Below are 15161 nucleotides of genomic sequence, written 5' to 3'. Positions count from 1 at the left end.
GTATCCTTCATGCCATACAAAAAGAAATTCAAATTCTTTACTTCCCTCAAGAGCACAGTCTAATTTATCTGGATCTAAGTCCCCTTGTACTCTGCTGAAGCAGCTGATAGCTTTCATGTCAGTGAGGCAATTTAGTCCAAATTTTAAAGGTGCAATTCAACATGCTGAAACTATTTTAGGAATAGTTGGATATTCCTAAATGGATAGCCCTTTTAATGAATAGGCTAAGACCTAGAGTGAAATCACCACCTGATGAACGTGGATGCTGCCAGCCACCGTGGATTTTTTGTGTACTCATTTCTATACATTTGCCAATGTACTGAGTGGTTTGCAAAGTGTAAGCTAATTGCCCCCAAAAAGCTGGGAACTCATTTTAGCATTCTATGGAAGGATGCCAGGATGAGTTGACCTGGAGCCCCTGGCTGATTTTGAACTCACAACCTTGTGGTTTATGAGTGAGTGGCTGCAGCACAGGCGGCACCAGGGCTCTTTAATGCCAAGTAAGTACTTAATGCCAAATAATGGCCTTCACTGATCGGCCTAAAAGGCCAGCCTAGGGGCAGAGTCAGGGTACAGTGTCCTGATGACACATGCCCGACTCTCCCCCCCAGAGTGCCCTGATGGTGCGCACTGCTCCAGACAGTGCATAGCATCATGGCGCACCTCTGGCACTGCGTCTAGATGATAAAGTGCAGAAGGGGCGCTATATAGCTGTATCACTGTGGCTATGGTTCCCCTTTGAAGTCACAAAAAGGACCTGCTTTTGTAGCTCCTTTTTGCATCCCCAGAAAGCCAGATTGGGGCTGTGGTGTGAGGTTGCCATGGCCCCAATCCAGTGCAAAAAGTTTACTTGGATTGCATCATTAAACTCCTTAACACATTAGTGAAAATTTATTTTAGGATGCTGTCACACTTTAGAAATAAAGCAGCTTAACCCCACTTTAACTTCCATGTCTCAATAATAACCTCTGACAAAGGTTCTGGCATTCTTCCCAGGCTATTATCTCCAGCTCTCACTGGTGCAGCAGTTCCCTAATTTCTTGGTGTTTGCTTTAAATTCTTTGTGAGTGATGCCAAGCCTCTCTTTTGGATCTTTGTTGGCTGAAGGAAGGCACAGGTAAGTCTGCCTCCTATTTCTCCTCAGTGCCTAAGCTTGCAGGAACCTCTGCTGCACTGGTGCTGGGTTCCTGCCTCATTGGCAGCAGTCTCTGCTGTGACAGGCACTGAATAACTGGGGGCCAGGCTCAAGGTTGGGTTCCTCTACTTCCTTCTCTGAATCTCCAGCTTCTTCACAGGGCATTACAAAAACATAGGCAGTGATATAGTACCTTGGCTTAGTTTGTTACCCCTAATTTAGTAAAAATGTTGAGATTTATTTTAAATTTATTTAAATAAACATCAATGACATTTATGGGTTGAATAATGATCATTGTTTCACTGTATTTTAATCTGTTGCTTTAGAAGGATAATTTGGGGGTATTTTAATATTTGTGCCATTTTTAGTAATTCCAATTGATTTTTTAAAAAAATTGAAACTATTTCATCGTTGACTATCAGTAAAACAGATATGTAACTTCTCACTGTGGCAATTAAATCTGATGGATCTCTTTCCAAATTAGTGTTAATAAGTATGATGGACACCCTCTCCAGGCTGGTCTTGCATTCCCAAACCCTTGGGCTCCTGTCATTCACTGTGCCCTTTTTATCCTAAGTTCCCTCCCTGAATTTGGTGCCCAGGCCTATTATAGACAAGTGAGTGTGTGGTTAAGTGGGGTTTCTGTGGTCAGTGTGACCAGTCTTTTCATCAGTTCTTAAATGGAACAGTCAGACACAGTTACATAAAATAAAACATCAAATAAATAAATAAATAAATGATTTAAGTTAAACAAGAAGTCTCTGAATTCTTTTCTCATTTACAGTTCTCCCAAAACTATTCAAATCATCACCCTGTATAACTGCCCTAACTCTCTTTTTATAGACAAGCCTTTGATTTGTAAACCCCTGCTCCCACTGCCATAGATTCTCCTTCACAACATTCCCTGAGCTGTCATTGACAGGCTCTAACCAGGTTTGCCCACCTTCTCTCTTCACAATAAAAATTAACACTAATGTTTCCTAGCTGTGGTTGGGATCTTATAGCAGAGTGGAAGTAGATAAAGGGGGGTGGTCTGTAGAACAGTCTCTGAAGAACAAGAACTGAATGTCTTTGGATTGTGTTTAGTTTGTTGGATTTTGCTGGATGACTAAACAGAAAATATTGTACATATAATGAGAAGACATGACACCCTAGAAAACACAATAATGGTTGGTAAGGTAGATGGCAGTAAGAAAAGTGGAAGACTGCAATCTAGATGGACAGACTCAGTCAAGAAAGCCATGACTTTAAGTCTACAAGACCTGAACAGGGCTGTTGATGATAGGGGTGACCTGGAGATTTCTTATTTATAAGACTACTATAAGTCAAAGTTGACTTGATGGCAGTTAACTGCAATGTTATATGCACAATCCCTCCATGGACATTAAAAGAACTCTGCCATTTCATAAATCCTGAGGCTGAGCCTCCAAATATAATGATGAGATGAAATGGAAATATATTGGATTAACTTATTTTATTCCCCATTTCCTACTTCCTGTAAAAAGGATATCCACTCTTCTTTATTGACCTCTGCTCTGTAGCTGAGGAGATGAATCATATATATGGTGATGAACGTTTGAAGAAATTTACAATGGATGACCAAAAAGGGCTGGTTCAAAAGACAACTATTACCCCTACAGCTAATCAGCTGGGCAGCATTGTGTGTATGAGAGTGAGCGGGGGAAATGTAAGTGGATCCATGTGTGCAAGTCTAGCCGAATGCATTTTGCTGCATGAAGCAAAGCAGCGAATGGCATTTTTCATACACCTAAGTCAAAGTTCCTATTATTATTAATAATAATAATAATAGTAATAATAATAATATTGCTATATTAATTTATATCGCACCATTTCTCCCAAAATTAGGACCCGGGGCAGCTTACAATATTAACAAAAACAGTACATTTAAAACATACCAAAATTACTTCAATATTAAAACAAATTGCATGTTAATAATACTCAAGGCTGGCTAATGTACTTTCAAACAAGAGGGAAAACATCCCACAGGTGGGATTTTTACGACCTGAGAGTAAAATTACAACAACAAAAATGAACAATTCCCTGCCCTTCATTGCATCCAAAATCTATTTCCTGAGACAGCTGTCTTTTGTTAGTAATAGTGCCAATCTGATGAAATGGCAGCCTTTCATACAACACTATTAAATTATTTTAAAACCAAAGACTCTAAGACATGCCATACATCTGTGATTGAAAACTGATTTAAACTTTTTTTGACCTGTAGTATTCTCAAACTCCAATCCTACAAGGAAAGTTTCCAGATGGAACTTTTAGAGGAACTTGAAGGAGCCCTGATTAGACTTAAGAACACTGTACAACTTTTGTAAGGTGTTTGTTCTTTAGGTGTGTCTGAAATCTTGTCAGGATTGAGAAAAAATGTTACCGTTATAGGCAAAACTGATAAAAACAGAATAAGACTACACGATACTAGGCATAATGGGATTGTCTAAAGCACAGTACTACTAGCAGTATACCACATGAAAACTGAAAAATGGGGAGATGTCAGTCTCTACATCTAATTGAAGGATAGTCCAGGAGCAAAGAAATGGATTAATGATATCTTTAAGTATAAGCCATGGATGGTTTGGAGAAGTGTAATTTGTTTAGAGAAAAATGTTCATTAGTATCAGCTGCCTTACTAGAACTGTTAAATGCAAATTCAGAGGAAGGAGCTGGCAAAAACACCTCTGAATATTTCTTGTCTAAACAAAGCTTATGAAATTGTTGGGGTCACCATAAGTTGTCAGGTGATTTGAAGGCATGTGTGTGTGTGCACACACACAGAATTTCTGATGAGCCAGCATGGTATAGTGTTATGATGTTTGGATTATGAATCTAAAAACCAGGCTTTGAATCCCTGCTTAGCTGTGGAAACCCACTGGGCTTCAAACTCTCTCAGCTTCAGAGGAAGGCAAAGGAAACCCCCTCTGCAAAAATCTTGCCAGGTAAACCTGTGACACCTTTGCCTTAGGGTTACAATATGTTGGCAAGAACTTGAAGACACACTACATCAACACATTTTGTGATATCTTTATGGCAATGGGCATGATTGCCCCTGAGCATTGCATCAGTGGGTGGTGTCAGTGGGTGGCGATGTGCACACATCTGCATTTGTGTCCATGAGTATGTGCTCTCATGGAATAATATGAGGTGTGGTAAGCCACAGGCGCTGCTATCCACAGATAGATATCCCACCAATATAGTGGGCCCACTGTAATAAAAACTAACCTACAACCGATGATTGATTTGCCTAGGATATTAGGATATCTCTGATATAGTACATTATTATTTGGAAGAAAAAAAGGTATTAATTTCAATAGATTTTACTTCCAAAATAGTGAACATATTGTTGGAATCCATGCACTACAGATTATGCCCCCCCCTTTTGATACATACACATATCTAGAAAAGTTACTATGCTTAGTAGGATGGAACCTTTACCTATGAAATATGCTTATTATTATTATTATTTGTACACATTTTCAACCTGTTTGTACATTTTTATCAAGAATTTGCAGCTTTTACTGGATTGTTTGGTTTGTAAAATTCAGATTTCTCTCTGTAGGTCCTTAATCATCTTCATAAGAAGCTAAGGAACATATCAAAAAAATCAGAAGCATCCAAGAAAAAGGTAAACTATTTTCATTTTCTGAGTATCTATTTTAGTTAATACTTTAATTATGACAGCTGAAAGTGTACAGGCTTTGGAGTTATTCAGAACTCCTCATCAGGCAAGTTGTTAAACAAATTCCCAAAGGACATGGAAATAGTTGATGCTGAAATGCTCATCTGAAATAATGTAATTGTCATAACATGAATGTGGGAGGAGGTAGCATGCATTCAGATTAGGGTGTGAAAGGCACTATTATGATTGTAAGTTGTATCTGAGAAATGAAATGAACCACGTTTGATTTTCCCCTTCTTAAAAGCAGCCCCTACATATTCAAGCCCACTAATCAGATATTCTGGAAAACAATTATGAGAAATAATAGAAGTTTTATATTAAAAAAACTGGAGGCAATTTTAGTGAATTAGTTAAAATGATTTGCAATGTAATGATATGGTTACACACACACTCACAAATATCAGAAATTATAAAATTATTGTTGACACTGTATTTGTGTACACCTGAATCCATCTCACTGAAAATCAAGATTTGGATTTGCAAACTAATCCATTGTAATTCAGACCTAAGAAAAGGTACTGAAGGTTAGGTCCCACTGAGTTAAGTCAGTTTTAGGCTGCATCCACACTGCAAAAATAATCCAGTTTGACACCACTTTAACTGCCATGGCTCAATGTCATGACATTCTGAAAATTGCAGTTTTCAAACTGCAGTTCCCAAAATTCCATAGCACTGAGTCAGACCAGATTATTTCTACAGTGTGGATGCATCTCTTTCATGTATACACAGAGACACAAATGCAATCAATTCTGGTGGTAACTGAACTTAATAAGACTTCTTGAAAAAACATTCATAAGACTGCACTGTTCAAAGTCCTAATTAATTTCCTAGTGAAAGTTTTTTGGGTTTTTTGTGCATCCCTGAGGATTTATTAGGTGATACAGTCTAGAACTGACATCAGTTAAATATATAAGAAGGTAAATTTCAAGGCTGCTAATGACCTAATGTTATTCATTTCCATTCTTTACCACTAAAATATGACATTTACCAAGGCATGTTAGTACATGCTGTATTCAAAACTAATACCATAATTTATGACACATACCAGCATTTTCCAGGAACTATGAAATCTCTTTACTAATAAATGTTGGCATTTTGAAAATAGGCTGGGAAGTATTAAGAATTATAAAAAACACCAATCAAGCCCCTTTTAGTGCTATCTCCTCTCTTCACAGATTGAAGTATTTAAAGCAGTGACTTATTCCAGATTTTATTGTGCTCATCAATAATTGTACAATCAAATACATTCAGAACACTAATGAAGTATTTTCTTCCTTGTATAAAGGCCAAAGTAGGCTTTTAACCTTTGTGCTTTGTCTGGAGATATGGAAGATGCTTCTCAGTTCCTCCGGATGTTCCCTGTCATTTTGTTTCCTTGGTGACTCTTGATTTTCCTTTGCCTGTTTATGATCTTGTATTGTTCTTTGCATATTTACTGAATAAATGCATAAAAATAATACATAAATAATGAAGGGCCAAGAATGTAAAAATACAAAATTAGAGCTTCTATTTATTGGTCAAAACAGAGAGTGAAGTCAAGAAATCAGATGACTAGGAATGGGAAGAGCAGCTATGAAAGAACTAGATAAGACCCTAAAGTGTAAGGATATATAATTGAGCACTAAAGTTAGAATCATCCAAATCTTGGTATTCCTCATAACCATGTGTGGATGTGACAGTTGAACAGCGAAGAAAGCAGATAGGAAGAAAATCAACTAACTGGAAAAGAGTGCTGAGGATACCACGGATGACCAAGAAGACAAACAAATGGATCCTAGAACAGATCAAGCCTGAACTTTCCCTGGAAGCCAGGATGATGGAACTGAGGCTGTCATACTTTTACCACATCATGAGAATGCATGACTTATTAGAAAAGACAGTAACTCTAGGAAATGTAGAAGGTAACAGAAAGAGAGGATGACTGAACACCAGATGGATAAAGTCAGTGAGGGAGGACATGGGCCTTAATTTTCAGGACCTAAACAGAGCAGTGGAGGATAAGGTTGTTTTTTTTTTCTGGAGATGTCTCATCCACAGGGTCACCATGAGTCGGGGCCAATTCGAGGGCAGTTAACAGCAACAGATTTACTCATGAGTCAGCCTCTGGGTAGGTTCTGCAGCTACCACTTGTAGTACCTGGTTGGGAAGTTAGTTTTTGCATATAGATACATTTTAGGGACTGGAGGCTCATTCTGAAGCAGATTGAGGAACCTCATTATCGATGAAAAACATACTCATAAGTAAGCACCCAAATATACTGTTCTATGAGGCAGCCTGGCCTGCCTACTCATGATAGCGACATTTACTCATGAGTAAAATGTGTAATGATGACTAAATGCTACAGCTTGGCAAGAGGCTGATTGGAAAAAGAGAATTTATTTTACCATGAATTTCTAATGTCTTACTTTTGATGTTTATGTATTTCATGTTTGCTGATATTATATTTCATATACTTGTATTTTCCAAGGATAATTATTGAGTGATTACACAAAATAAACAAGGATAGACTTGTAATGTCACCTTGCATGCAAATTATACCACTAATATTACAAAGAGCTCTGAGTTATACTAGAAGAAGATGTTGCAATGGATTTTGAGATAATTATGTAGAAATTATTCTTGCTGAAGGAACCATCTGTGACAAGTATGATAAATTTTAAGAACCAGAGAGTGAAACTGTGTCATCAATTACATCCACAGCCCCATAATGTTTAATAAGTGAGACCAAATGTAACAGAATTAGAATTATCTTTCTTTATAATTATATATGAAAGAAATACTTGTCTCAGATTAACAGGCATAGAAAAACTTTCTTATCAGAAAATGCTGTAAGAAAAGGCTGATTTTCCACTCCTCATTGAAAATATATGGTATTAAATATAGATTTATTTGTTTCATAGAATAAGAGTTGGAAGAGACCACAAGGCCATCTCGTCCAACTCCCTGCCATGCAGGAATACACAATCAAAACACAATCCTAAGTATGGGTTTATCTGCATTGCATCATTATATGCAATATATCAATTTCATACCATTCTTTAGGGCAGACCCATGACAAAGTGGTACGAAACTGATAGAACCATAGAGCAGAAGCATTCATTATGTTTACTCTGAATTTATTGATGCTTACTCCCTAGGGATGTAATTCTCACTAAATGTCTTCTTGAGGAAAGCAACAAGTACTTACAGTAATTTCTCCTCACTATAAGAAAGTCTTCAAAAATACATTGTTTAGAAAGCTTCTTCACAATTCAGAACTTATTCCTGATTTTACATGCACAGAAACTGCTGTTTTTATGCAAATCAACCACATGCAAATTTTGCATAGAATAAGCCTACAAGTACTGCATTTTTTCTATGCAGAAATCAGCCTTTTCTGCTGTTTACTGTGTTTCTCAACAGTAAAAAAAATGTACAGTAGTGCTCCCTTGTATGCAGGGTGGAAAGATACAATCCAGATCATCCAGTGGATGCTTGAAAGCATAGATACTGTAGTACCAAACCCTATAAAAGCAATGCTTTTGGACTGCAGTTGACTGCACCTAAATGAAACACTGAAGAGGAAAACTGGTTAAGATGGTACATCATATTTTGGGACTGTGGCTGACCACAGGTAACTGAAACTGCAGATAAAGGTGGACTACTGTATTTCAACTATTTCCCCAATATTTTTTAACATATTCTTTCCATCCCTGTTTCTCCCTAGTGAATATATTTAGGATTGCTGCCCTAGTAATTGTTGAGGTTAACAGATGGGTTCTTATCACACTATAATACCTGAGCTTTGGTTTTTGGTTAATACTCTCCTTAGTATATTTGGACAGTATGTATGAAAATATACTGTAGGCATACCGTTTCTTTTTCATTAGTCTCTCAATTGACTTTTAATGATGTTGAAGTCTGCTTTGTGAGGGCTGTGTTCATGTGTTAATAAATAATCTACTTTTCATATTATTCCTTCTCAGACAGCACAGACAGTATTGGTTGTCGTTGTGGTTTTTGGGATATCCTGGCTGCCACATCATATTGTACATCTCTGGGCAGAATTTGGAGACTTCCCCTTGACTCAAGCATCATTTCTCTTCAGAGTGGCAGCACATTGCCTGGCTTACAGCAATTCTTCTGTGAATCCTATTATTTATGCATTCCTCTCAGAGAATTTTAGAAAGGCTTATAAGCAAGTGTTCAGATGCCAGATTGGTAACAGCTCACCGCTAAATGAAGTTAAAGAGAATAAGAGTAATATTGATACCCCACCATCTACTAATTCAACACATGTTTGAAGAACAACAATAAAGGTCTTTGTCTGCAATGCTGTTTTTTCTCTCACATGAATGGACATATGTTGGGGGATGGGTGGAGAGACAACCTAAGATGTACTTCAAGATTTCCATTGACAAAAATTGTTGACTTTATAGAAGTTCTATTTATAATAATACCTGGTGAAAACGAGCAACATTTGCATAAGAAAATCTGAGTTTAAATGAAGGACACTCTAATAAGATTCTCTTTTTTAAAAAAAGAACTTAGATCTTTGAAAATTACTCCAGAAAATTAATTTCTTAGATGTTAACTCCCTTGGTGCACATTTAGAATGAAAGGCATTTCTTTCTTTCTAACCTTTGTGTCATTTTTCAATATAAAGAAATTAAGTGAAAAAAGAAAGAACTGAAACATTAGTTCTCAAAATATGTCCTTCATTTTGCACGAAAATAGGGTATAAATCAGATCAGAGGCACATGGGACATGAAGGGTAGAACTGGAACATGCCTCTCCTGCCCTATGCCTGCAGTTTGCAGTAGGGGAAGACCGATGCCAGTGAAAGTTTTCTTTCCATTTCAGACAGTAGTTGTAGTCTGGCACTTAACTCACTTATATGCCAGTAACTCACGCAGCAGTCGTGGAAGACTTCACATGGGATCTAGCACAAGGATTGCACCAGATCTCAATGTCCCACAATGGTGATGCCATCACAAAACAATGCCGATACATAAAATCCCACTGGCCAGCCTCGAAGAGGCTCAACACAACTGGAGCCCTTCCAGATGGTGCCAGGGCAAGACTTCCCTGTGGTCTTGTTCCTTTAATGTCTTTTGCCAGTATTTAACTCTTTTCTGGTGTGGAGGTGTTAGAAATCAGTGCAGTGGCACACTAGATCTGACTAAAGAGCAAAGACACCAGTGGCTCAGAGAACAAACAGGCCAAAATAAAGATGCTTTAGGTCATTTTGGAAGTATGCTGTTTAAAAGACACACGCATCTTAAGAGGCCAGAAGCTGCGCCAAAGCTGTGCTCTGGCCCTTAAGACTGGAGTGTGGCTTTAGCACAGCTTCTGGCCTCTTAGGACGCATGCATCATTTAAACAGCATACCTCCAAAGTGACTCAAAGCAGTTTATTCTGGCCTGTCTGTATTGGCTCTAGGTCTTTATTATATGAACACTATTAGGAAGTTTACTGAGGGAGCTATTCTAATGTGGCTATGTCTCTAGCATGGGAGAAGAGAGAGGATGAGAAAAAGGAGTGGAAGTCTTCCCTAAGAGTATCAATTTACATTACAGAGGGGTCAGGATAGGTAGACAGAGAGGGAAGTCACTGCAGGTCACTCAAACCATCTAAACCTATCATTACTGCCCACTCTGAGGCTTTAACTCAGTACAGAATGTTGTTGCATTTCCAACAAGGGGAAGAGCAATTACAGATGAATGTCATCTTTAACATGGTCCTGACAATTTATTTACATACTCTGAGCCCTCAAAAAGAAACATAAGATTGTCTGTCTCCTCAGAAAGAAAGATATAAGCTTCACTACACTCTTGGTTTTTGAGGTGGAAAGCTAAAGCATTCTGGGTGGAATCAATATATATTAGTCAGAGCCTGCTGTTGCAATATATTCCTGTCTCGTGTTTGCTCACTCTGCCTAGAATTAATACCTGGAGGTGTGGGGTGGGATTACCATGGACAAATACATTCTGAGGTGGAGAATATAACCAAAACAAAAAAAAATATTTTTTGATTGCTGTTTGTTCCAGTAATATTTCTACTTTGCAATACCTCATTCAAACTGTAAGCCTTATGTCGTCATAGGGATAAGCTTATCTTCAGATGTTAAGCACAAACATTTATAATATTATTCATAATTCATTTTTTAAAAAATTAGGCCTAAAAGAAATTTAACTATTTACTGAATTATGTTGATGGGGAGAATAAACCCCTACATAAGTCTACATATGCTATCTCCTCTATCTCATTTTATTTCAATCATTGTTCTCCCATATACTGTTTGAAAAATGGCTCTGGGCACTGTCTTCATCACTAATAAAAGAAGTTCCTTTGTAATTCAAGCATTAGACTGGACAGCAGCACTACATATAATATTTCCTATATTTTAAAAGTTTAAAAAAACTTTTTTGAACACCTAATGCAAGACACAAACTGTATCCCAAAGTGTATCAGACCTGTCTCAGTTTGCAATGTGACATTGATGGGAGGGGACTTTTTCAATTAAAAAGGGGGAGCAGCTCATGTCTTTGTTTTTCTTTTTAATCCTGGCCTTCCAAAGTCTGTTTGCAAATTTATGTAGAGACTTATAAAAAATATTAAGACAATGTTTCGATTCTTGTCATGGAAAGGGGTGCATTAGAGAAGCCAAAAATGAATCAGAAATGCTTTAACAATGAATGTCACTATTGATTATAGAATTTTGAAACTATAAACTTTTAACAAATGGAACAAATGGAAACCATAAACTTTTAACAAATCTATTCCCGCTACATTATGGGCCCAGCCAGCACTACATTGATATAATGGCCAGTTGGTTCCCCTTTGTTATCTACTGGCAGTTTCCAATTGCAAATATGTTTGATAAAGGCACAGGGTGCATCCTTGTACCTGCTATAATGGATTGGTGATTAGGGAGTAACAGTTGTCATATGGATGTTTCTAGGAAACATGAGCCTATCAAGTCTACAGAAAAGAACAATCTGTATTTTCTTAGACTGTGCAATAATGCAAGGATTCTAGTCAATTTTGTGAGTTAGCAAAGTTGAATGTATGAGCTTGTTGGCTATTGACCTGTGTTGCCAGGTAGTGTTTTCTCAATCTATCTGTTGTTCTGCCATAACTATTGGTTCCAGCACACAAAATATTCCAAATATTCCAGTGGTGACAGAATGGCAGATTCAAAGGCTAGAAATACAGTTGCTTCAAGGGCTGGACAACTGGAACCAATCCTAGAGGGAAAACATATCCCAAACTGTAACTGTAGCGCTAATATTTGCACATTAATTCCATGCACTTTACTTATACCCAGGCCCCAAGAAATTGTCTTAGTTTCTTGGGCAGCATCATGCTGCTGCTGCTACATCTCCTCCTCTTCCTTTTGTGTATAAAATGCTTTTTCATTGTTACCAGTTCACTGATGCATTCAGCTGAAATAGATTTATACTGTTAGCCAAGGTAGCAAACCAGTTGTCTAAATGAAATTTCATAAATCACAGTAGGGTTTACTCAGTTTGAACAATGAATAACACAGCATGGGTGTCCTATAAGTGTCAACCTTTTACAAATTAAGCCCTGCACAATCACACACACAAAAAGGTCAGACATATGTGAAAGCTTAACTGTAGTGAGTATCTGAGAGGAGGTACAAACAAAACTGGTTAGAACTTGTACAGGCAAATAGATTTTCTAACTTGTACAAGAAGATAGAGCTCCACTTTCTGGACTTGAGATAATATAACTGATATACAAATTCGCCTTCATTGTTTCTGTATGCTTAATATTTTGGTTTACCAAAGGAACACTTGTAGCCTCCTTTAATCTTTTAAATACATAAACATATCATTCTAAAGAAAAATCACTAGCTTGTTCTGTGGCCTAGTTCAGAAGTTTTTGATTTGTTATTTAACTGTTAGTGAAGTGTTGTTTTTAAGGAATGAAATAAAGCACTCAATAAATCAGAAAATAAATACTATAGAAGCAGATTGATTGATTGATTGATTGAATTTATACCCTACCTTTCTCAATATGAGATTCAAGATCACACAAGTGCCTCCTTCACAACTACATCATTATGTGTTGCTGTTGCTTTTTAATGTGGAAGGGGTTTTAAGTCTGTGAAAATCCATGTTACATTATTATTATGAGAGGTGAGTGTTCCACCATCAGAAATAAACATTGACCTTGCTAGACATTTAAGCCATGTCAATCTAAAAGAGCTAAACCTCATTCAGGCACTATTTAGAGTATGTAGGCCCAAAACATGGGCTTGTGCATTGGATCCTCTTATCCCTCAGTTCCATCATTCTCCTCACATGAATAGAGATGACTCTGGAGAGAACTCTCCTATGTGTGGAAGTTTTCCTTGCCATCACAAATCTGCCCTCAACAAATGTTCATAAAGGGAGAACATGCAGTGTAGCACATTGCTTGTCATTGTGTTCTGCACAGAAATGCAATAGGATATTGTTGCACCTTTGAACTTGACAGTGTGAAAGAGGTTGTAGGGTAAGCTTTCGTAGACTTGTGCCATGTCTTCACAAGCCAAATAAATTGGCTTCCCCCTGTCCTCTCAGGTGGCGAGACCAAATGGTGCATGGTCAAACCCCAGTTCTTGTGATGATATCTGACATATTCAATACCAGAACCATGGTATTCCTCCCTTATAACTGAGAATTACAGAATTAGAGTTTAAGGCTGTAGCTCTGAACACAAGAGGGAGTCAGCTCCATTGAATACAGTGAGTCTTGTTGCTGTTGTGTGCCTTCAACTTGTTTCCAATCTATGGCAACCCTATTACAGAGTTTTCTTAGCAAAATTTATTCAGAGGCAGTTTGCCTTTGTCTTTGGAGGCTGAGAGTGTGTGACTTGCCAAAGGTCACCCAGTGTGTTTTCATGGCTGAGCAAAGATTTGAACCCTGGTCTCCAGAGTCATGGTCCAGTGCTCAAAGCACTACATCACACTGACTCTGTGAATTTTACTTTCAAGTAAATGTGTATAGGATTGCACAGACCTCAGCAAAGGAAATATCTTTCACCTTAGCAAAAGTGTAGGAGGACAACAGTTATAAAGATGTAATATGCAGCTGACGCACTGGCTTATTTCAGAGTAGACTTCTGTCTGCAGTACATGGCATTGCTAGGCAACTAATCACATGGGAACAATATTTTCTGATGGATGCCATCACAGAAATAGTTTATGAAAACACAGAAACAAATCATCTATGAGCCCCAGGCCTTGACTAGCCAGCTTAGTTGGAACTGATTAATGAAATCTTAGAAAAAGTTGTTCCAAGGCCATAGTTAGCATAAGATATGTTGCTGCTGCTATTTATTGCAGCTCTTGCATCATCATTTTGATGTATTTTCATTTGTAACTCGCATTGAAATTCTGAAGTTCAGTAATATCACTAATCTTATACCCACTTCCCTTGAAGTATGAGCTATTGACCTCAGTGGGATTTGCTTTTGATTGGATGTGTATTAAGTTTGCATTTCAAGTTTATTTGAACCAAGAAGCAGAATTACCATTGAAAATACTAAAATATTACATTGAATTTGAATTGCACCAAGTGCAATGGACCCAAGTCATGTGGCACAGACCCATATTAATGGATGCAGATTCTAGGAGAAATTAGATCAGATAACAGCTGAAACCTTCCTTCCTATACCAGCCATGACTTACACAGAATGAATGTTGAGCTGGGAATCCTCAGTAATGCACAACTGGTGAGTTAATGATTGTATTACTATTGCCTCATTGACCCAACTGTATGTGGAAACTCAATGAAAGCTATCATTTACTAGCAACAGTGTTTATTGTGTTTGGTTTTCAAGTTGGAATAAGATGCCCTATAAGAGTCAGTCTTATTTCCCAGTATCGTTGGGCAGCTGCTAAGGCCGAAGGCCTACAAAACCAGGAGTTGCCTAATCAGGAGTTGCCTTGTAAATCAATGTTACTTTAATTTCCCACAGTTCCCCTACCACCAGCTTCCCGTGCTGCTCAGAGTATCATTAGTGATTTGAGTGTTGGACCCGAACTCTGGGACATGAGGGCTCAGCTATGGAAACCCACTGGGTGGCCTTGGGCAAGTCAGACAGCCTCAGACAAATGCAATGAAAACCTCCTCTGAATAAATCTTGCCAAGAGAACCCTATGATAAGGTCACCATAAGCTTGAGTTAACTTTAAGGCATCCCAAAACAGTAACAATTGACAACTAGTGGAAGAAGGGTCTACCAGAAGATACATTGCCCAGAGTGCTTTCAAATTTCCCGCCAGGCCTGTACTATTTTCTGTTTCAGAAGCCAGTGTTTTGATTAATAT

At 37.8% G+C, this 15161-nt stretch overlaps 1 protein-coding gene across 1 annotated transcript in view; it reads left to right on the top strand.

The window, feature by feature from the left end:
* LOC149317129 (galanin receptor type 1-like) overlaps positions 1 to 9168 on the top strand; it is a 30733-nt gene extending 21565 nt beyond the window's left edge. Inside the window, exons 2-3 of the mRNA XM_089518829.1 lie at positions 4719 to 4784; positions 8804 to 9168. Coding sequence (XP_089374955.1) covers positions 4719 to 4784; positions 8804 to 9121 — 384 coding nt within the window. The 3' untranslated portion in view covers positions 9122 to 9168. The remainder of the gene's footprint in view (positions 1 to 4718; positions 4785 to 8803) is intronic.
* The last annotated feature ends 5993 nt before the right edge of the window (positions 9169 to 15161 follow it).

The sequence above is a fragment of the Sceloporus occidentalis genome, unplaced genomic scaffold (genome assembly GCF_023333645.1).
Source record: "Sceloporus occidentalis isolate IW3139 unplaced genomic scaffold, rSceOcc1.0.p SCAF_3, whole genome shotgun sequence".
Classification (NCBI taxonomy): Eukaryota; Metazoa; Chordata; class Lepidosauria; order Squamata; family Phrynosomatidae; genus Sceloporus; species Sceloporus occidentalis.
The sequence above is the reverse complement of the archived record's forward strand: the minus strand, read 5'-3'. Positions and strand labels throughout refer to the sequence as shown.